The sequence below is a fragment of the Idiotropiscis lumnitzeri genome, chromosome 15, assembly GCF_059441095.1.
Source record: "Idiotropiscis lumnitzeri isolate Australia: NSW breed Sydney's pygmy pipehorse chromosome 15, RoL_Ilum_1.0, whole genome shotgun sequence".
Classification (NCBI taxonomy): domain Eukaryota; kingdom Metazoa; phylum Chordata; class Actinopteri; order Syngnathiformes; family Syngnathidae; genus Idiotropiscis; species Idiotropiscis lumnitzeri.
In genome coordinates this window covers 3,338,286-3,360,489 of record NC_142405.1, presented here as the reverse complement: position 1 = coordinate 3,360,489, position 22,204 = coordinate 3,338,286, and the positions used below count along the sequence as shown (strand labels likewise).

The 22,204-nt window shown below is 42.1% G+C and overlaps 3 protein-coding genes across 4 annotated transcripts in view; 1 reads left to right on the top strand and 2 right to left on the bottom strand.

Annotated features, from left to right (window-relative positions):
* Positions 1-10,995, bottom strand: part of LOC148322223 (uncharacterized) — a 143,181-nt gene extending 132,186 nt beyond the window's left edge. Inside the window, exons 1-2 of the mRNA XM_088317830.1 lie at positions 10,587-10,995; positions 4,893-4,991 (exon numbers count right to left, since the gene is read on the bottom strand). Of these exons, the coding sequence (XP_088173956.1) occupies positions 4,893-4,934 (42 nt within the window). The 5' untranslated portion in view covers positions 4,935-4,991; positions 10,587-10,995. The remainder of the gene's footprint in view (positions 1-4,892; positions 4,992-10,586) is intronic.
* kdm8 (lysine (K)-specific demethylase 8) lies at positions 10,069-16,042 on the top strand. 2 transcript variants are annotated; one of them, XM_088317826.1, is made up of 9 exons: positions 10,069-10,313; positions 10,607-11,077; positions 11,174-11,346; positions 12,055-12,187; positions 12,260-12,328; positions 12,520-12,669; positions 12,804-12,896; positions 13,063-13,261; positions 15,477-16,042. In XM_088317826.1, the coding sequence occupies exons 2-8, from the start codon at positions 10,619-10,621 to the stop codon at positions 13,225-13,227; spliced, it is 1,242 nt and encodes a 413-aa protein (XP_088173952.1). In that variant the 5' UTR covers positions 10,069-10,313; positions 10,607-10,618; the 3' UTR covers positions 13,228-13,261; positions 15,477-16,042. The 2 variants fall into 2 exon arrangements, with proteins under 2 accessions (XP_088173952.1, XP_088173953.1); XM_088317827.1 differs by lacking the exon at positions 15,477-16,042 and adding an exon at positions 13,362-13,716.
* Positions 14,559-21,729, bottom strand: LOC148322221 (UNC93-like protein MFSD11). The gene is made up of 13 exons (XM_088317825.1): positions 21,330-21,729; positions 20,092-20,147; positions 19,908-20,015; positions 19,743-19,822; positions 18,227-18,323; positions 18,038-18,096; positions 17,757-17,904; positions 17,524-17,573; positions 17,269-17,334; positions 17,069-17,194; positions 16,795-16,969; positions 16,455-16,590; positions 14,559-15,635 (listed from the first exon to the last, which is right to left on the bottom strand). The coding sequence occupies exons 1-13, from the start codon at positions 21,417-21,419 to the stop codon at positions 15,477-15,479; spliced, it is 1,350 nt and encodes a 449-aa protein (XP_088173951.1). The 5' UTR covers positions 21,420-21,729; the 3' UTR covers positions 14,559-15,476.
* Between the last annotated feature and the right edge of the window lie 475 nt (positions 21,730-22,204).

Sequence of the window (22,204 nt, the reverse complement as noted above, 5' to 3'; positions counted from 1 at the left end):
CTGTCAGTTAAGGTGCGATTGGCTTTGAAAGATTCATGAGTAAAGTTTGCGTGTTTAATAATTCAGAGATGGACCTTTGAGAATGCTGCACCTCAGGCTTAGTGCACTCAGAAAAAAAAAAAAAAAAAAAAGCTTTTCTGGGTTGCATCTTGGATAGGATGGATAGAGGAACGGCATTTCCACACAAACGAAGGGATTTCTTTCGAATGGATTTGCACTTTTTCAATTGTAATTTTTTTTTTTTTTTTTTACTTCACGCATTATTTTATTCATTGCACTGATTGACCCTTTTTGATGCTTCAATAGGAATAGATCCCATATAATTAGTTGCAGCCTCGACAGCGGACCACATCGTCTAATTTGCGGACTACAAAACGGATCTGGTTAGAAGTCACAACAATTAAATTTAGCCATTAAAAAATAAATAAATAAATAAAAAATATGGAAACCACCAATATTCACCCCCCAGAAAACGAGGATGGGCCGAGCGTTCACAAGTGACGGCGATCGTCTGTCGGGTTGCAGCAGTGCAAATGTCAAAGGTCGCCTCGGTGCGGAGGAGAACATTCGGGAGCTTCTCGAGCGATGACGTCTCGGCAGCCTTCCAACGGCCTCGGCGGCCCCCGGGGCGGAAGGGAACGGATTGCTCCAATTACAGCCCGCCTCACGCACCGTGGTCCCCCCAACTGACACGAGCAACACTCCACTGGAGAGGACTGCGAGTAGCGGCGTGTTGCTTCGGCGCCAAATCAAACGGATGGATGGCGTCGCTCCAAGTACGACAAAGTGTTTGCGGGGATTTCTACCGGTATTTGTTTGACATGATTTCCTCGATTATAACAGCGGTGGGTGGTCAAGGCCCTCAAGGCCTTCTCTGCTGGCTTAACATAATCAAGAAATCCTGATCATATTCTTCACATCGATATCATATTAGATCCTAGTGTTGAATTTTTAGATTAGAATTTTTATCCAATCAGAATTCAGCTAGCTCGTGTTGCCAGGCAGATTTCATAATACCAGTCGCATGCACAATTCGTCCGAGGCCTTCAGATACAATCGCGCGGGCGTCTGTTCTACGTCTCAAAGGGGGCTTTCACAGTTGATAGACAGTTGCGAAAGCCAATCAGATGACGAGTTGATGACAGTTAGGCCTTCTCGCTGGCTTTCAAAAGCTTGACGTTAAGTGAAAGGTCATCTGGTGACCAAATATTTCGCGCTCTTATTTTCAGTGTTCGCTCTTGCACCACCAAGCAACATCACTCATCTTTTCTACGACACCTGCTTCTGATTGGAGAAATTCCCGAGTAGAACTGGCGTCCTGGACTGATTTTATTTTTTTTAATTCTAAATCGAGAGCTATCCATCCTGGCTGTCACAGTGCAGCTTGTTAATCCGGTTGTCCTCCGTCTCCACCACCGGGCTGTGATTTGTTTGCATTAAATCCTTGATTGTGGACGCTATCTCTCCAGGGAGCGCAGCCATTGTTGATTGTTGGCTCGGAAAACTTGACGGACAGGGTGACAGTAACTAACTTTCTTAGCGAAAGGTCATCTGCAAACAAAACAAAAAAAAAAAAAAAAAAAATCAATCTCAACCAGTTGTTTCCGACGCGTATTTTCAGTGTCTGCCCATAAATCTCCAGGCACCCGAGAGCTATGCTTGGACTCGGGCCTAAATTGGCAGAGACAAGTACGGCGTAGCGAGTCGGGAGCGTCGGGAATCACCTTGTTAATTGAGAGGCGCACTTGAGAGATTGACTAATTGATCAAGGCCTGAGCCGAGGTGGATTATTCATGGCTACAACATCGCGGCGGGAGGAGCCTTGTCAGCGATGATTCATGTGTCTCCTCAAGAGTCGGTCTCCGCGGTGTCTTTTGTTCAAAGATGGAGGCAAGGAGGGGGGGGCGGTATCATCATCCCCGCACCCCCCTTCGCCTCTCCTTCAAAATCAGAATTTAAAAGAAAAAAGAAAAAAGATGAGGATGCTTTTGATAGCTTGCCACAAATGATGCAGTGTCGGGTGTGGGTGAGCGCCCCCCCCCCTCCTCCCCGAACGGCCGCCCGGGTCCCGTGAGCATCACGGCGCCCGGTTGCCGGCGAGATGTATGGCGGTGCCGTAATGGAGGCGGGCTCGAAGCGGGAAATGTCTCCATCACACAGATCGCGCCCCAGTGTGTCATCGTCTGGGAGAAATGAAAAGTGTCGGTGTTGTGCTGAGGATTATAAATGAAGGGGTGGGGGGGCTGAAATACGTCGGACAGGGAGGCGGCGTGACGCGCTTTGGGATGACTGAAGCAGATTGGAGAAGATGATGGAGGAGGAAAAGTAGTTGGACGGCAAACTAGTTGGGGTGAAATCGATAGCACCGAGTTGTCATCATGCTCGTCCTCGATTTCAAATTCACGTCAAAGCCAAACGCACGTAATGTAACATTTTGGGAATTTCGGTAAAATCCAAAATTTGACGAAATTTGCAAGTGAATTCATGTGATTTCCTGTAAAACTAAAACACATTTGAGTTGAGAATGTCAAATGATTTTAGCCTCAGACTTTTTGGACCAAATCCTACAAAAATTGGCATCAGAATTGGTTGAACACGATCCACCTCGAAACCAAACGAATGGCACGAATTTTATGGATTATCCGATCTAATTTTTTGAAGGGAAGGTTAAAGAAAATGTCGTGCGACGTGAACAAAATCCCATCAAATTCTCACGAGAATTATTCAAATGAGCTCCAATTTCGAACGCGTTTAAATTAAGAACCGGGAAATCCTCCTCAATTGATTAGCGGATATATAACGTTTCTGGTAAAGCACAGTACTTTCACAACAAAATCCCGGGGAGAATTAAGCCGAGTTTTAAAAAAAAAAAAAAAATCCTACTAAATTCCCCTAAAAATTCCAATGAGCAGTATTCACGTCTAATTCAAATATACTCACACCGCATTTTATTTAAGAAGGACTAAATCATCTTGGATTGACAATCGGACAATATGCATGACGTATGCAGACTGCAGCGCTTCTCGTACAAAATCTTACAAAAATCTTCATCACAAAGAGCAAAATCGTTAATAAAAATTTACAAAAAAAACCCAAAAAAAAACGAAGGAGTGAAATCATTTTAAAAACTGGGCAGACGACGGCACATCTCAAGCAAGTGTGCAGTTTCCAAGGATACCGCACATCTAGCTTGGTTTTCGTTTGCTTTTCGGGATGGCGAGACTCGGCAGAGCGCGCTGACGGCGAGCAAAAAGTGAAGATAAAAGTGGCGTGCGTTTGAAACAAGAGGAATGTCTTTGGAAAGTCGGCACGTTCCTGTGCTGATTGGGGATGCGTTGACGACTTCATTCCAGGTGACTAAGCATGTGCAGTCCTTGAAGAATGATGGCGTCGGGTGACGGAAATGACAGAGACTTTCTCCGGCGCCGAGCGCCAATGTGACGGGGAGCCAATGAGAAGGCAACTCATTACTGCACGTTGGCCACGAGGGCGACATCATCAATCAGCTCCTCAGCTTTCCGGATCGATACCATGTCATTACCTGTTGGCGTGTCTCCGCATACCCGGAAAGACAGAAAGGGTGTGTGTGTGTGTGTGTGTGTTATGATGGTAGGCCTGTCTCTCCTGCTTTGTCGGGTCGCAGGTGCTGCCAAAATGAAACGGCTTCCAAGCTCAATCGAGTGTGCACCACGCGTCCCGGCGGACGCATTTGACCCCCAAAAGCGAGCGCTTTTGAATTCTAGTTTACACTCAAAGGGAGCCAACACCGACCCACTTTGAAGTGTGCCAAGGTCAGACTCACAAACTTGAACAAATAACAACGGCGTTAAAACATTCTTGGCGCAGTCACTAAGCAACTTCTTCATCTAAATATTACTTAGCAACAAGTTGAGAGACTGCAATGCATTCTTCGTTATGGTCAAGAATTCTCCGATCGTTACGATTCGGGATGCAGTCAGGGATCAGGGGTCACTCAAGGTCAAGTTACTGGTGAAGGTTTGGCTGTGGCCCATTAAAAATGCATGAAAATTAGACGGGCAACATTTTGGATCCAAATTGAGTGGGGTTGGTGATTAGCGACCTGCCGTCTTGGGCTTAGAACAGGCGTGGGCAAACTACGGCCAGAACCAGAACTTTGGGGCAAGGGGTTGGGGTTAAAATTTTGTGTTGGATTTTGGTTTTGTGGTGTCATATTTTTCAGAATATAAGGCGCACTTTAAATCATTTACTGCCATTGACGGCTAAATACGTCAAAGATTTTTTGGGGGGGGGATTTTCTCCAAAAAATGACAATAACCCATATAGTCTGTTGCGCCTTATGTGTGGATGTGATCTGGAAACGGAATAAAGTTAGACTTATTGACTGTACTGGTTTGTTTCCCATAATGTGCAGTAATGCACCTTATAACCCGGTACGCCCTTATATTTACAAAAATCCGCTTGGTCCAGGGAGCAAGTGGTAAGATTCCTCTAAAGCTGTATGAAGGATTTGTTTGCATTTCCTCACAACAATCCGTGTGTTACTCTCACTATGCTTTGCACAACTGCGCTCTCGTCATCTTTCGACTACTTTGACAAACTCAAACCGGAATATTAGAAACACCAGTTGAGTTCAACTCATTATTTTGTAAAATGTGCCATTTGAAATCACAGTAGCGTAGATGACGGCACAACACCTCATGACATCCAGTTGTAGCGCCAAGCACGAGCGTCACAATGAACATATTTTTGATTGAATGCCTCCCTGACAATGTCGATCAAGCCCGTGTCGAAGCTGATTGGTTCATACAGCGCTTGCATTGGATCTCATTAGACTGACAGTCTATCGCGTTTGGCTGCCACAACACTGCACTCTGCTGGTAAACAAACTTCTCACACACACGCACACTGACCTGTGCATCAACGTGAAGTGAAGTAGCTCTGCTGTAGAACATTCAAGAATATTTGCACGTGGATCAGGTGGTGTCAATCATCTCCTTTCCTGTGTGTGCCTTTAGAAGGGAAGAGCATGAGGATAAGAGTGAGAAAAATGTTCCATCGTGTCCCAGAAGTCAGTTCACAGCATGAAACCCGTGCATGATCCTCCGCCGTTGACAAAGCAAAGACAGTTTAACAGATTATGGCACATTTCTGCATGTTGCAGTCGTTCTTTTTGAAAAAAAAAAATCGACAGAAAATTGCAGCAACGGCATTCCCTTCAAATCGTAACGAATTTATAATCCATTTGATTAAAGAATTTATTTAGATTATCAGGTCATATGTAACATTTTTGTGAACTATGTAAGTTTTTGTTAAAAAAAAAAAAAGAAAGAAAAAATCTTTCAAAAATCTTTTGAATATTGCATGAATGAGTCACTTGAAAGCCAAACGAACTATAGAAATTTTTCGACAAAGTCCTACTAAATTCTCATTGGAATTGTAGGAATGCGACTCACTTCAATGCTGGATGAACTTCTTACGCAGAGAAAGATGAAATCCCCTTTGACAGTTTATGTGAAAGATTTTTTTTGCAAATTTCACTAAATCTTACTGTACAAAATCCTATGCAATTTTCATGAGAACTCCAATGTGCGGTGAAAACATTATAAATGGATTATCAGATAGCACGTCAAAAATCAACTCAATTTTATTCACACAGTGCAGTCACAACAGCCACTGCCGTTAAAAAATAAATAAATTAATAAATAAATAGCATGCCATAAAGTGGCTCCGCTAGAGCATCTTAAATAATATTTGCACGCAGATCAAAAGATCTTTTCCTTTCCTTACGCGTGCCTTGAGAAGCGTCGCGAGTCGGGCGACGATTGAGAAAAATGTTCCATCTTGTCCCGGAAGCCAATTCACAGCATGAAACGTCCACCTTTTGGCAGTGATGACTCACTCATCGCGTTTGACAACTTTGTGGAGAGTCCGCAAAACCAATGAGCGCTTACCTCTTCAGGGAAGAAAGTTTCCCTGTGGAGGCGCTTGAGATATCCCAAATTGTGTTGTGAGATGGCTGCACCCTTGTTTCTTTTTTTTTTTTCTTTTTCTTTCCAGGATCAAAGTTATCCTAAATCGCCCTCTGGCTCACAGCTCGGCATGATTAGAGTAACGATCCGAAGACTTGCTTTTTTTTTTTTTTTTTTTATCTTCACCTTTTCTCAACTCACATTGTTTGGCCTGGTGCCTCGTTGTTGCAGCTGGAAAGACGGAGAAGCACCGGGTGTGTGTCCGGTTACTCTGCAAATATTTATTTCTTTATTTTTTACGCCCCACGTATTGACGCATCCATTACCGCAAAGCCCCGCGCTCCTAATCGGATGCGACTGCTATCAAGCGGAGAGCGAGGCCGGCGCGGCCTCCCGGTGAAACAGCTGTTTTAGCTCAAATTAAAGGGGAAGTAGCAGGTGTCACCTGGGTGCCCACCGTGGGGGGGGGGCACACCTGCTTGCGCTCATTTGATCCAAAGTGCTTTGGACAGATTACCGGCACGGGGGTGAGCCAAGCTGGCGAGCACGTCTCTTTTGGAAAGGATGCGAGGAGGGGCCGACACCCCAAGAGGGAGGGGGGGGGCGGTCATCACGACTGACTTGGAGGAAATGTCTGTAAGTGAGAGGACCTGTAGTCACTCCCAAAGTGTGTGTGTGTGTGCGTGAGCGTGTATTCGGGGAAGATAATTGTGTGCGGAGAAAGCTCCCGAGGCCGTAAAGGCAGCTTGTTTCGAGATGGGATGATTTCACAGGACGTTTAACTTTACACCTCTCATTTGTTACCTCTTCGGGGTATTACCGAAATGTCCATTAAGGGGGATTCCGAGGATATGTGGTAACCCTTCTCACCTCCGCCTCGCTTTTATGGGCGTGTCGATTGGCCCCGGGGTGGAAACGGCAAGCGGCTTATGAGGGTGCGGGGGTATTAGCGCGGACATTCCGCCGTGCTGGTTAACGTCCGAGTTGTTCTAACGGAAAACCAATTTTCTCCATTGAAGGTAATGGAAAGTGAATTCATCCATTCCAGGCTCAAAGCTTTTAAAGGGGAAGTTTTGCTATTTTCAAGAAAGCTTTTTTTTCCCCTCACATTTGTTAAAACAGTCATTAAGATATGACTATACTATTTGAGTCTTTTTTTTTTTTTAGGAAATTAAAAAATTATATAAATACATATACATGTAATAGTGCAACCCCAAAAACAATTTTTTTTGTCATCATTGTTTACAAATATTATTAAAAGTCCTATTTTTTTCCCTTTAAAAATTGGACATGCACAAAAAAAAACCAAACAGACTTTCGCGATTCTTAGCGCCTCCCATTGTCTGACCAAAATCACAGGGCTGCACCCCCCCCGTTGTAACATTGGCTTTGTGCGGCGACAATGCATTAATTTCATGAGTCAACAGGCAAAGGGCTGGCAGTTTGTGCGGAGCTAAACAGTGTTTAATTGGATTCTAATCCATGGCAACACCACCGCAGGCTTGTTTCCATCTTTTATTTCAGCAGCACCTGGAGCGTAATGGTGCTGATTACATCCCACCCGTGGTTTGGCCCCCAATGTCTCCCCCCCCACACCACACCTCCCTCCCGGGGGGCACTGTCACGGTCCACGCTGCCCTGAACGACTCCAGAGTACTTTTTTTTTGTTGTTGTTGTTGTTGTTGTTGAGGGTCAAAGAGAAAAATGTTCATATAAACCTAATTAATTGTTTACGGCGTAAGCGGTGCAAAGAGGCTCCGGGAAAGATTCTCATTCGTGGAGGCATAACGTTAACAATTAAAAGTAAATTAAAACAACAGCAACAAAACAAAAAAAAAAGCTACAGGGTGAACTTGGCCCAAAGGAATGAAAAACCAGAGCATCTCATTTTAGGTTAGAAATAGTTTGCGAAATTGTTCTCGTCACTTCTGCTCACAGGCGGCCGCTAGTTTGGTGGCGTCGATTAGTTTTAAATACACAAATTAATTTTTTATATCATCGTTACGCTGTAAAAAAAAAAAATAAAATAAAAAAATAAAATCAATTAGCTGAATTGTTTTGACAGGTGTCAAACTCAAGGCACGGGGGCCAGATCTGGTCCGCCACATCATTTTACGTGGCCCGTTACAGCGAATCATCTTGCATGATTCATACTAAAATGTACCAAAATTTCAAAAGGTCATATATGAGAAATAATAACGTTAAGATGTACAATTACATTGGGCATATGAGTTCCCCTTTTAAGGTAGAAAAACTTCAGACAAGTCTTGAGGCTTGCCAGACAGCGACAGTATGTAGAGCGCCTCGGGAGAGCGCGGGCCTCCTCCCGTGTAAACATTACCAAAAGATCCTGACCAAACACCGGCGGCCCTCTGACCCTCACGCCGTCTTACAAGCGCAAACGCGTGTGAATAGAACATCCTCGAGCCCACCGCCTCGCCCCCCCGCTAGCACACACACGGGCAAGGCTACACAAACACAGCATCCGCGAGGCTGCGAGTGAGCTTTATTTTCCCAGCATCACGTCGAGAAACAAATGGAGCGTGTTGGACCAGCTGAGACCAGCTCGCCGCAGTCTTATCTTGAAATACGGACTTCTCTTATCAAGTGGCTGCAAGTTGTTTTAGAGCCTGAGCTGCTGTTTTTATTGTTCTGCTCACGGGAAATTCTATTTTGGGGATCTCGGCATGCCTGTAAAAAAAATCTAGTGGATGCTGGAGAAAAAGGATGTACAGTGGTACCTTGACTTACAATTGCCGCAACTTTTATCGTAATTTGTTTATTTTTTGCTGCTTTGTGTGACAAGCAAGATTTCGAAGCTTCATATCTAATCGTCATCAGTTCAGGTGGTTACTTCACAGGGAAAGTGATTGTTTCTTCAGCTCTTTTCTAATTATGGAGCCAAAAAAAGACAGCGGGTGATGACGTCATAACACCTTTGCATTCACTTCATCTAAGTACCCTTCCCAAGGGGTGACGTCAAATCTTGAATAGAAAATAGAAGCGAAAACTATTTCATGGTGTGCCTCGCTTTTCGCCATTAAGGATAATTTCCCTCCCACCTTCTGAGGACAAGCGCTACATAGAAAATGGGTGAATAGATGGTTTTTGATCCTTTGTTCAAAAAAAGAATAGAAACTACAGTCTGCGGAGTGATTTCTGCAGAAAGATGAAGGTTTTTGGTGGGCATGCGAGTACCGTCTGTGTAAAACTTGTAAACCGTCCGCGCATCATGCAGAGAGGAACAGTCTGCAGCCGGAATATTTGAATTTCATCGCGTTTGACATTTGATAATGGCGTCGTGCGGCTTTCGATTCCGAAGAGTCCCTATCATGTTTGCTCAGATATTTCACCCCGCTAGGAAATAAAAAAAAAAAAAAAATCAATGGCATACAAAAAAAACTAGCTCAAATATCACAGCGGTATCATGAAGACAAATCCAATTATTGTTTTAGCTTTGCATGAGCAGACACTATACATATCAATCCGCCCTCTGGGAAGAACTGCTATTTACATAGAAGCTTGTGTCAACACGGGGAAATAAGAAAAACTAAATGTCGGTGAGTTGAATTGTGCATGCATGTGGAAACGAGGCTATAAAAGGAACATTTGCCTTTTTTTTCTTTTCAATTGAACCTTGTCTAGCTACACAGATTATGAATTAGAATTTCTTTTCCACAGTATAAATAATTTTGCCATTGTTACTGTGGGATTGTGCCAATTCTTTACATTACGGTGACAATGCAGAGCTCGAAAATAGCATTAATTGTAAAAATGTAATGGTTATTTAATGAATTCATATCTGCATCTTTAATCACATTATTGTAATGTATTCATTAAGTGTGTTTTATTTAATTACCATGTTCTTAAGAAGGTTATTTGGTTTTCATTTAATTTTATAGCAATGCCTGATTTGATGGTTAAATGGTTTATAAATGGTCAATTTGACTTCCAAGACAGCAAACAACGGAATATGTTCTTAATTAAACCATTTACCTTTAATTAAATCATTTTTTTTGTTAAACGTTTGTTTTTATAATTTATCTTAAAATATTTTTATTCTCGGGCTTTTTTTTTTTTTTGGCTCCAGTGGAACTGAGGTTGTCCCGAGTCGTCGTTTCCTTCCGGTCTGTTTACGTCGACACACCCGCCTCAGATTCGTCAACACGGAAACCATGCGACTATTTTCTTGACTTGTTCAAAATATTATTTTGGTGCCGTCATCGCATTATTAATTCTAAGTGATTCGTCAATGATCCTTTTGTATTTTATGTATTTTTTTTTGGTTGTCGCTTTCACGATTAATGACGTAACCTGCGGACTTTGCAGGACATTTGGCAACACCGAGGGGCTTTTTGAAAGGTAAACATACCATTTTGTTGACCTTTAAGAGACAAGAGAGAGTGAAATTAAGTTTGATTTTGCGATACGAGCTAAGTTTAGCTAGCTAAAAGTTGTGGAGAAATCTTCGTTAAGGATCAATGTTGCTTTTTGACTCTTATTCATTTTTATGTCATATCTGGCTTGCATTATATTCAAAATCCATATCAGTATTACAATTTTTGTTCCTTTAAGGGGCGTGGCCTGTTGCACTGAAGCAGGGTTGACTCTACTAGCTCAGTTAGTTTTTCTCACCTTGGCTTTCTGCTGCCCAGAACTCCCCATCAATGACGGCGTCACTATGGCCCAAGATTGCCGCCGTTCTTCCACCAGACGAGGACCACTTTCCGCTGCACTTCAACGACAAAGTGGAGGCGAGCGTGCTGGAAATGCTGAGACGATCCAAACGGCAGCTGTACGCCGGTGCCCCCGCCGCCGGCCGCCTGCTGGACGCTCAGATCATCCTGGATGTGTCGTGGGAGAAGCTCAACACGGGAACGTGGCGCCACGTGGATAAGGAGTGGCGCCGCGTCTACTCGTACGGGTGCCTCTTCAAAGTGTGCGCCCTGTGCGGAGAGGAACCTTCGGAGGATGACCTCCTGCAGGCCGTGCGCACCTGCGACATGGGCTTGCTCATGGGTGCCGCCATTATGGACGATCGACTGCAAGTTCTGGTCCGGATTCTGCAGAAACAAGTCAAGAAAGACAGCAGAAATGAGCCAGAGAAAGACCACACAGAGGCTAAGGTCAGTGCACTCTGGTATGAAAGCTGCAAGATTTTTTTTTTCAAATACTAAAATATGGGCTGGCATGGTGAACAAGTTGTGATTCGATTTCAACAGAGGCCGAAATTGGCATTGCAAGAAATTCCGCCGATTGGAGAAGATCAGGCAATTCCCAGAGTAAAGTGCCCGTCTCTGGAGAGCTTCAAGAAGAACTACCTGCTCCCTGCGAAAGCGGTCATCTTGGAGGGGACCATCGATCACTGGCCCGCCCTCAAGCAGCACCCGTGGAGGTTGGGATTGACTCGTCGTGTCTGATTGGTTTTCTTTTTCTGTTATTTTTGAAAAAAAAAAATTATTTGGATTTTATTTTTAAACTTATTTTATCATTTTAGTTTTACTCTGAGATTTGTGGAAGTTTTGTTTACATTTTTATAGTTAATGTTTTATTAAAACATTTTACAATAGTTTTTCAATTGTTTTTAATTTTTTTCAGTTTTTATTATATTTTAATAATATTTCCTTTTTAAAATTTGTGCTCAGGATTATTATAATTTTTTTGCTTTTATTTTTATTATACCGTAGTTTAGAGCGCACGTGACAATACACCTCCAATCTCTTATTTTTTGAGAGGTCAACATCGACACCCCCACACCTCCAAAAAAAAAAAAGAAAAAAATGCCCTCAGTGATGAAAAGTGACCCTTCTCGTTTGAAGTAAGTACAACAAGTAAAAGTGCAGCCGTCTGCCTCTGTGTTCAACCATTATTGGTCCTCCAGCGCTGTTAAACGGTCGTGCAATCACGCTGATTTGCACTTGTCAGGCAGCTAAGTGCACTCATTCGAGCAAGTGGGGAGAAAAGCTGCACGAGTCTGGACGTGAAGGACGTCGAACAGACAATTTCCATCTCGAGACAGTTTCCCTTCCCGCTGTGCTCAAGTGTAAACTGATTCCAAACGCTGGAGGAATGTAATATGCCTCTCTCCCGTCCCGTCCCTTAGCTTGGAATACTTAAGGTCGGTGGCGGGGTGTCGCACCGTCCCCGTGGAGGTGGGCTCCAGGTACACGGACGAGGAGTGGTCCCAGACACTGATGACGCTAAATGAATTCATCGACCGCTACATTTTAAAACGCGTGAGTGATTTATGCCTCAAAATGTACCCCACGGGGCGAATTACTAATTTTTTTTTTTTTTTTTTTTTTTAGAACGATGCCTGGCAAGATGGGGCGACGCCTATCTGCGGCTATCTGGCTCAGCATCAGCTCTTTGAACAGGTGGGGCAGCAAAATAAAAATCTGAAACATTTTTGTTAAAAATTGCCAAATGTATGTGTAATGTCAAGAAAATAAACAGTCCTAATATATATATACATAAATAAATCTTAGTTCTTCCTCTTCTTCGCTGCCGCTCTGAATGATTTTCTTTTTTTTTTTTAAGAACTGGAATAATTTAACTGTTGCCATAGATACCAGAGTTGAAGGACGACATCCGCCTCCCTGATTACTGCTGCCTGGGTGACGGCGATGAGGACGACGTGACCATCAATGCCTGGTTCGGGCCTGCCGGCACCGTGTCTCCTCTGCACCAGGACCCCCAGCACAACTTCCTGGCGCAGGTAACCGCGGTGACCACATCGTAAACGTCGGCGCTTCACGTTTGGAATGAGGTCACTCCCAAGCAAAAGCGTTCCTGAAATGGAGAAGTAGTTTAGTTGAAAAATGGACACGATGCTCTGTTTGTCCCTGTCAGGTGGTGGGACGCAAATACATCCGCTTGTACTCGCCCGAAGACTCGGACAAGCTCTACCCGCACCCGTCTCAGCTCCTCCACAACACCAGCCAGGTGCCGTAAAACAATTGTGCCCAGATCGAGTTTCGCTCATTCATTAAAAAGCAAATTTGTCAAGCATTTTTCATTTTGTACCATTTGTGACAGTTCTCATAAATAATAATTAAATAAAAATAATTCCACACAATTCTGACCGCCTACCTTTCTTTCCCCGGCTTAGGTGGAGGTAGAGAACCCCGACACGGAGCGCTTCCCGGAGTTCCCCGAGGCTCCGTACCAGGAGGGCGTGCTGCGGCCCGGAGACGTGCTCTTCATCCCGGTGCAACACTGGCACTACGTGCGCTCCCTTGAGCAAAGCTTCTCCGTCAGCTTCTGGTGGTCCTGATTTGGGCAAACGACATGAAATGAAATTAGCTCAGGTAATTTTCATGTAACGGGTACGACTGGTTTCAACATTTCTGTACAGATTGTTTCCTTTAATTGCGCTCTCAACCTTTTTAATCTGACAAATATCCTCAGGTGTTCGCATTTGCATAATGCATGCAAATGAGGCAGCGGCGGCTAAACATGCTGCCGGTTAAAGCGGGTCACAGCTGAGGATGAATAAAGAAAGCGGCCCCTGTGGGGGCGCGCAAGCAAATGCGCCATCTTGCTACATGTTATGTATGTTACTGTATTAGCAGAGCAACTGTTAGCATTAAACAGGAAAATATGGAGAAAAAAAAAACAATCCAGTATTCGCACTCTTTCTACTCGGTTTGCTGTCTTGCTATACAGGTCCAAAAATTGGACATTTATTTATTTATGTATAAAAAAAAAATAATCCTGAGCAAAATTTTTTAAAAAGGAAATATAATTAAAATATAATAAAAACTAAAAAAAGAAAAACAATTGAAAAACTATCATAAAAAAATAAATAAATAATTCAGTAAAACGAAAACGATAAAATAAGTTTAAAAATAAAATCACATTTTAAAAAAAAATGATTGTCCAAAACTTGATGAGGTAGCATACCATATGTTAGCATTTTATTTATTCTCACTTGAAACAGTGCAATAGAAATGCAGAACAATTTAAGGAAAGCCCTTATCAGTTGACCTTAGCAATCTGAAAAAGAGCGCTTTCTTCCAATATGTTAGGTAGCATCTGTTGTTTTTTTTTTTTCCGTTGGGTTTTATTCATTAGCTTGGAGTCTCTTACACCTTATCACCGTCCATGCATAGCTTAAGATAAAAAATAATTACACTTAACAGTAAGGGAGTCCTTGGAGCAAAACAAAAGCTGATTATTTCCTCTTGTTTTTTTAACTTGGCAATATTGCCAACAAATTGAGTTAACTTTCAAAATCAAACGCACCGGATTTATAGCACATCAATAAACAAAACAAGATAAACGGCGAGTCCTCCTATCTTGTTTGACGTGAAGCCACCATTCCTGTGCAGTAGTTATCCCGGTTTGTGTTTTATTTTGAAGAATGACTTTTAAACGCTGCAACAACCGCCTTGTCATTGCGCAGTAAAGTGGCAAAATTGACTTGAGATCCTGCAAATCTGCTTACTCTCATTATGAAGTGATCAATACTCAATTACCAGTGAAGTAATGCAAGCAAAGCCCGCAGTCAAACCCCCCCCGCCCCTGCTTCTTGTCCACCACTTTTTGATTAATGGCCCGCATGCTTTTAGGCAACTCACAGCCAAATCCATTAGATTGCACAAGTTTGGTGATAGAGATTTTTTTTTTATTTCATCTTAAGTGGAATCAAGTTAACATTGAAAACAGCAGTGATTTAAAAGCAGCATCAACTCACCTTAAAAAGTCATCCAGTGGTCATTTCCGACACTCGCAAAGCGTAATAATGAGATTTGTCTTTACTAATATAATAATGTGCAATTTAAATGACATCACATTTGCACTGGTGTAGCAAAAAAAAAAAAAAAAAGCACATTTTCTTCAAAAACCTTTGAATTGGATCCGAGAACTGCTTCACATCTGTGTTGCATGGCGTCAACCGACTTTTGGCACCCCTGGACAGCCCGGCAATATTTTAATACATTCCGTTCATTTTCAGGAAATGCCCAAGAATCTTAGAATGTACTCTCATCTTCCAGGGCTGCATAGCAGTTTGATTCCATGCAAAACAGGTGTGAAGCAATTCTGACAAGCAGTGGTCATACAACTAAATGGTTCACACAAAAGATCAATCGGAAATCATTTTTCAGTGATATCATTGGAAACAAAACGACACTAAAATTGTAAAAGACTTTTTAATTAGTGTCACTGAAGAGGGAAATAATATAAACACATTTGCAAATGTTAGCAGCGCTTTTATACAAATAATCGAATTGCCGAGCGCGAAAACTCTGATTTAAAAAAGATATAAAAACCTATAAAAGCAATGAAGTTTTCCCAAAAAGTGTCGCACCTGAGCTAGAGGCCGCACACAATTATTTCGCTTGTTAAGAGCGTTGCACGAGTATTAATGAAAGCGCATCATTGCAGCGAAGTGTAAAGTCATTAGCACAATATGCAAATGATGACGATGATGATGTTAGAGAGTATCATTTCAAAACCAAGAGACCCTTCAGTGCCTTAAAGCTGCTTGTACACAGTATCCTTATTATTTTTTTCCTCCAGTTATTCCGACGCCTCCGTGGAGACGGCATCCGCGTCGTGCATGCGCTCGGCTACGAAGAAGCAGAGCGTGCCGCTGAAGCCCAGCACCACCATGAGGAGGAGCTGCCACGTTAGCAGCGTGTCGCCGCTGTAGAAGAACGCCACGGCTGCGAAAACCGACTGAACAACCCAGGAGCCAAGAAAAAAAAACAAACAAAGAAAAAAAAAAAGTTGATGTCAAAAAACATCATTGTTGATTCAATGAGAAAGAAAAACGCAAGCCGGTCTCCTATGTGGCGCTTATAAAACCAAATATTACTTCACAGGAACGCAAAATCTTAAAGAATTTTTAATGTATGCAAATAGAAACGCCAGTATCTATTCTAGAATTAAATAGAATGTGGAGAATTAAATTGTTGATTTATTGCAATACAATTTATTGTGGTGGGGTGCCGACTTTGGCCACTGGGTGGCGATGTTTCACACTGACACAAATGAATAACAGTAATCCTTTTAGTACTCGGAGTCACTAAGAAGTTTTAATAATGGTCATTCTTTGTAGAAAATAAAGAATATATGCCAGTGGATGTTAAATGATCTGTCTACCATGGTTTTTTTTCAAATATCAGTTGCTTAAAGAGTTCTAAAACTGACTTTTGAGGAAAACTCAGCATGCCAATGACATTTTCAATTATCTTAGCATTAAGCAAGTGGGTCTTTCTTAACATTGTTTTAACACACACACGCACACACCGTATAAATCTCTGCATTTTATGTGATCTTTGCATTAAACATCTTGAAGCCTTTGTTGAATATTAAATACAGGAAAACGTCCTCACTTTAGCGAGTTAAGAAAATGTTTGGCCCGCCCCTAAGAAAAATGCAACACAGATATTGCATCAAACATTTTCCTTCCGAGTGCGTGCAGCAATTGTCCACGAGTTATAGTCCCTGTTGCTTTTCAAAGATGTTCCTCCGCGAGCGTGTGTGATTAGTCACCTGTATGAATTTGAAGATGGCGAACGCGGGCGTGCTTTGCTCGGCGTAGACGCAGCCCAGGATGCTGTAGAGCTGCGTGTTGAAGCAGCTGTCCCCCAAGCCCAGCAGGAAGCTGCACAGCAGGGCGATGGACACGCTGCAAGGGCATCACACGCCACACTTTTAGCATGACAAGCCTGCTGACGGGGAGTTACTCCTCGTGCTCGTATTGTGCTGAGCAGCCGGAGCCTCCGCTTCCTTTTTTTACGGTGAACGTCACGTTCAAATCGAGTATAGTTCAGTTATATACATGATAAGATAAAGTAGATAGGCGACATCCAAGTGCCCCTATTCCACACACCTTGGCGTGAGAAAGGGGTTCTTGCTGGTGAAGGTGCTGAAGACCACAGGAGCGTCATCGGGAATGTTGAGGAAAATGAGATAGAAGGCCACAAAGTGCACCACCATTCCCAGGAAGACCACCGAGGTGCGTCTAAAGCGATTGTTCTTGCACACCAATCCAAACAAGCCTCCACCTGGCGAGGAAAAATACACCAGCGTAACGGAGAGTTTGATTTTTTAAAATTATTTATCTGCGTCTATGACAGCCTTTCGAAACATTGTTTCGTGTTCACCTATGATTTCGCCCACGCCCAGCACCATGCCCGAGACGCCGATGAGGCCTTTTGCCGCCTGGCCGAACTGCGCCGTGGCCCCCAGGCACGTCCCGTAGACGCCGCTGTAGAAGGACAGCTCCAGGCCTGCAGCAGGAGACGCAAGCTGTTAGAAGAACGCTGAAGGAGGTGTCGTTTAGCGCTACGATCACACCGCTCACCGCTGTAGGCCATGCAAGGACTCAGGAGGAGGATGTTTCTGGTCTTTAGAAGCTGCAGCATTGTCTCTAGGGAGGAAAACATTCCTCTTAATGGACATTTCATTAGGAACACCAACATCCATAATCATTTTTGATTGACAGGGCCATCCATTTTTTTTGTGTGTGTGTGTGAATGTGAGAGCAATTGGCTTCATTTGAGGAGCAATTTTTGGAAGGCTAATTTTTGTTCATGTTAATTTATCAGATGAGACTTACTGAAGTCGGCTTTTACGTCCTGCACGGCTGTGTTGGCTCTGTGCTTGTACCTAAAAACAATTTGATCCATTCAGACGTTATACAACACCACATTATTTTTTTTTAATACATATCTTTACAATATTGTAGAATGTGAATATAAAGTTGGACCTGGGCAAAAAAAAAAAGCCAGAAATGGCGGCGACTTTTTTTTTTTAACCTTGTTTGGAACTGAAAAAAAAAGGTCCTCTTACACCATGCGTGTCGAGAGCAGCGACTGTCCCTCCTCCTCGGAGAGCATCTCCTCCTCGGGCAGGTGAGTCCTCCTCAGCACCAGGAAGCACAACGTCCCCACGATGGAGGCCACCAGCAGCGAGAGGAAAATGTTCTTCCTGCTGCTGTCTGACCACGTCCAAACGCAAGACATTTAACGACCAATCTGCTTTTATTATAACGCTCCTCTAATCTCGTTGCACACTTGAGTACAATGACAATAAAGGGATTTCTATTTCTATTTCTTTCATGGCGGCACTACCTGGTATTTCTGTTCTTCCATTCCAGTCGAGATAAATGTAAAGATTTCCAAACAACATGCTGCAAAAAAAAAAAGGAAATGATGATTTAGATAATTTAGCAAACACAACAAAAGATGCAAAAAAAATGATTATTATTATGAAATGCATTGATATATTTGGTGGTCTCTCGTGATGACGATTGTCAGCACCTGCACTGCAGCAGAGCCCAGAACATGCCCGTGTTCCTGTTGATCGTTGAAGCCTCCGAGTTCTCCACCAGGAATTGCCCTTGAGCCGTCCACAGCACTGCAACAAGAGACAACAAGTTTTTTTAAAGCATAAAGAAAGACTGTGTGTGGGTCATGTGAGTGGAGAAATGAATAGACGAGGAGGGGGCGGGGCGGGGTGGTTATTGGGCCGCCAGCAGTTAATTGGCTGCGTCGAGTGTGACATTATCATTTATGTGCTGTTAAGTAACATGTGTAATCTCAGCAAACGCCCGCGGGGCATCGTCATGACCCACTAAACCTTTTTTTTTTTCTTCCTCCTCTCCAAAGATTTCAATCTGTTGTGGCTTTGATGCTCCGCAATCATCTCACCGTCTATTTTTATAACTTCACATTTATTTTAATCCTTCGGCTTGAAATGTTGACACGTGCAGAGGAGGTCTCTAATTAATCCGCAGCTTCCCACACAAATGTTATCCATGACTGGGAATGTCAAACATTGGAATCTCGCCTTGTTTTTCTCCCTTCATGTTTTTTTTTTCTTTGTTTGTTTATATGCAACTTGCAGGTTACAGCGTTTGATGTATTGACCTGGATTCTCTGAATAGACTACAAAAAAACAAACGAGCCTGGATTTAACACTGGTGACTAAATAAATTGAATGTATAATCATGAAGCCACTTGGTATATATGGAAATTAATTGCTAATAAATAAAACATGAATTGATCTGGATTTATTTTAAATGAATCACAAAAAAAACTAAGAAAACAAACGAAATGTTTTGAATGAAAAAACTAAATAAGAAATCGACGTGGATTATTTTAACTCCATATTTGATAAACAAATTAAATGGCAAATTAAAATGACCTGAGATGTTTTTAAATAAATCAATTTGTAAAATACCGGATGGATTAAAAAGAATTATTAAAGAAAAAAAAAATCGAAAACAATTAAAAAATGACCACACTTGGATCTTTTTACAGTACAACACAATAAATATGATTACAATTTGAAATAAATAAATAAATAAATACCACTTAGGTGGATTTTAAAAATATACTAAGATAAAACAAGCTTGGATTTATAATTAATTACAAATGGGAAATAAAATAACTCTGGATTTACTGGAAAAAATCAAAGCAGGTAAGACATGAATATTCCTGGGTGCTTTTTAAACACAAAAAAATAAACAAACTGACCTAGATGTGACCTGCAGTGCGAAATAAAATTTTAAAAAGTAAAAAAAAAAAACAGTTTAATTGTGAACCCACTGAAAAAAAAATACCATCCATAAATAAATGGACCAGTATTACAAATGTAAAAAAAAAAATCAGAACTGGTAAAAAAAAAAAAACATTTGATAAAGATGTGTTTTGCATGTATAGTGTGAAAAGATATCGCTCACTGCTCAACTGAACTTTTAAAGATATACAAGTATGACAAAATTTTTGTCGCTGCTGTTTGAATCATTTTGACAATGCGACGTGAAGAGCTTACTGGCGGCACCGACGCCGATCAGCACGGACGTCAAGTAGAAGGACCACGTGGACGGCTCGATGAAGACGGCGATGTAGCCACTGGATGCGCAAGACGACAAAGTGATGAGTGACGGATTGAGCGGGTCTCACTCTGAGTGACTCCCACATCGGCATGAGGTGTTACCTGTAAAGCAGCCCGCTGACGAACATGGTCACCTTCGGTCCCAGCACCGACACCACGGCGGGCGCCACCAAATTGGACAACGAGAAGACTCCATAGATGATTCCCAGACTGGAAAAAGAAAAGATGCGCTGTGTTTAGGGCGGAAACACTTGATAGGAAATATGTATTTCAATATTTGAACCACCTGTGGTATCCACTTCCTGTGAAGGTATCATTCTGCAGACTTTTCACCACCGTTTGCTAAAAAGGAGAGAAGGGAGAGGCGGGAGATTCTTCAGAGCAGAACTCATTGGGCTTGTGGGCAAAATTGGAAACACGAGACGCACATGACACCGATTGCGCGCACGATGGTTGAGCACGGATACAAGGTCTCTGTATCAAGTCGATACCAGCATATTTTCCAAGTATCATGTACTCACGAAGGATGCCGATACCATCCCCCGATACTAAATAATCTGATATTGAATAAGTCTTCCTTGCCAGCAGTTAGTGCTGGACTAAAGCCATTTGACAGATCACGTGTGTCACAAAGACAGAAAGGTCTTTGTTCACAATTATCAGTCATTGTGTTCATTTAAATGTTATGTATCGCAAGTATTCATATTTAATGCCGCTTTCTCCAGACCAATACAAGTATGAGAATTCAATCTTTGAGTACACTCCAACACTAAGGACCAATACCGCTCATACTTTTTTTGATATACAATTTAACTTCACACGATGTGCAAAAATTGTGAAGAATTGTTTTGGGCGGCGGCAGTGTGGCTCAGTGGTAGAGTGGTCGTTTCACAACAGAGATGTTGTGGGTTCCACCCCTGGCCATTGTTTCCTTGAGCAAGAAACGGAACCCCCAGTTGCTCCTGATGGTATGTCATCAGTCGGTAAATGAGGTAATAGTCGGAAGCGCTTTGAGTACAGTCGGTAAAAAAGCACTATACAAGTGACATCCCATTTACCACTTACCAAGAAAGACCTTTCTTACTGACACTTGATGATGATCATGATTTAATTTAGCCTTAAATATTGTCACCTGGTATTGGCAGCCACGACGTGGACCCGATTGACAAAAAAATAAAAAATAAAATAAATAAATAAATAAGGCTTGCATCTGCCCAATGCAATATTTGGTAGTCACGAATCCCTATATAAAATATTATAACAACATAAATATTTTTTTTTTTTATTTAAAAAGCCTTGGGTAAAATATAAGCAAAATGTTTAATGTTATGTCACATTTTTGAATGAGTAAAAAAAAAAGAGAAAAAAAAATAAGTTACTTTTCCAGAAATGTATCCTGCTTCGGAGAAATACCCAATAAAAAATAATAACAAATTAAAAAAATAGACATTAAAAATGCCATAAGTATAGTGAGAACTTCGAAGCAGACAAATTAATGAAAAGGGCAAAAAGTTGGCAACTTACTTCAACGTTGCCACAGGTGGTGAAGGCGGTGAAGACAAACAAGAACCCTACACCCAAAACCACCACATTAAAAGTCCTCCAGTCTGCCATGGCGCTTCTCGTTTCTTCTTGCTTCTTCTCGCTTCGTCGTCTTCGCCGCTACATTTCACGGACTTCTCCTCTCCAAACTCCACGGATGCAACTTTTGAAAAGCGCCCAATTTTCAGGAAGAGTTAATAAAACTCCAATGTCGTAGGCGGCGATAGTGGCAGCATTGTGAGCTGTTTGTCAGGCTGCCACACAACGCGAGCATGACAACTTGTGACTTCAATTATAGGAAGTTTTTTTTTCCGCTTCTGTTTTCTTTTGGAAGACTTTTCCCTCCACGGTAGGCGACAGATGGTCTTCTTCTTTTTCCTGGGCAGTGGAACATTACTTGGCTCATCATTGTGCTACTGCCATCTGGTGGTTAAAACTGCAAGCTACACAACATTTTGCATAATGCTGAAGCTTTTTCCGAAGTATTTTTTTATGGAGGGGGGATCGTGGGCTTTGTTCTTTAATCTTTTTTTGTTTTTATTTTCAATGTAATATTTTGCGTGTGTATTTCATGCAATATTACTGTTTGGGAGTTTTTTTCTTTTTTTTCCTGGGAGGGGAGATTTTCTCCAGAGATTGCAGAGTAAATAAGAATATACACATTTATTGCTTTAATGAGATTGTAAGCAAACGTGGCCGTCTTATTCAGTGTAATCGGGTATTTGATATAGTTCTACTATTTTCTTTTTTTGTATATTTTTCTCAGGAGAAGAGGGTTTATTTCTCAGGTGAATGTAGTATAATTCTGTAGTTTTATTTTGACATTGCAACTACCACTACTACTACTACTATAATAA

Bases quoted from the DNA above. Each gene is read 5' to 3' on its own strand.
- kdm8 (XM_088317826.1), top strand. From the start codon at position 10,619: ATGACGGCGTCACTATGGCCCAAGATTGCCGCCGTTCTTCCACCAGAC. The intron at 11,078-11,173 runs GTCAGTGCACTC...CGATTTCAACAG, and splicing joins AAGACCACACAGAGGCTAAG to AGGCCGAAATTGGCATTGCA. The intron at 12,329-12,519 runs GTGGGGCAGCAA...CTGTTGCCATAG, and splicing joins AGCATCAGCTCTTTGAACAG to ATACCAGAGTTGAAGGACGA.
- LOC148322221 (XM_088317825.1), bottom strand. From the start codon at position 21,419: ATGGCAGACTGGAGGACTTTTAATGTGGTGGTTTTGGGTGTAGGGTTC. The intron at 17,335-17,523 runs GTAAGTCTCATC...TTTCCTCCCTAG, and splicing joins GGACGTAAAAGCCGACTTCA to AGACAATGCTGCAGCTTCTA. The intron at 17,195-17,268 runs GTGAGCGGTGTG...CTCCTGCTGCAG, and splicing joins TCCTTGCATGGCCTACAGCG to GCCTGGAGCTGTCCTTCTAC.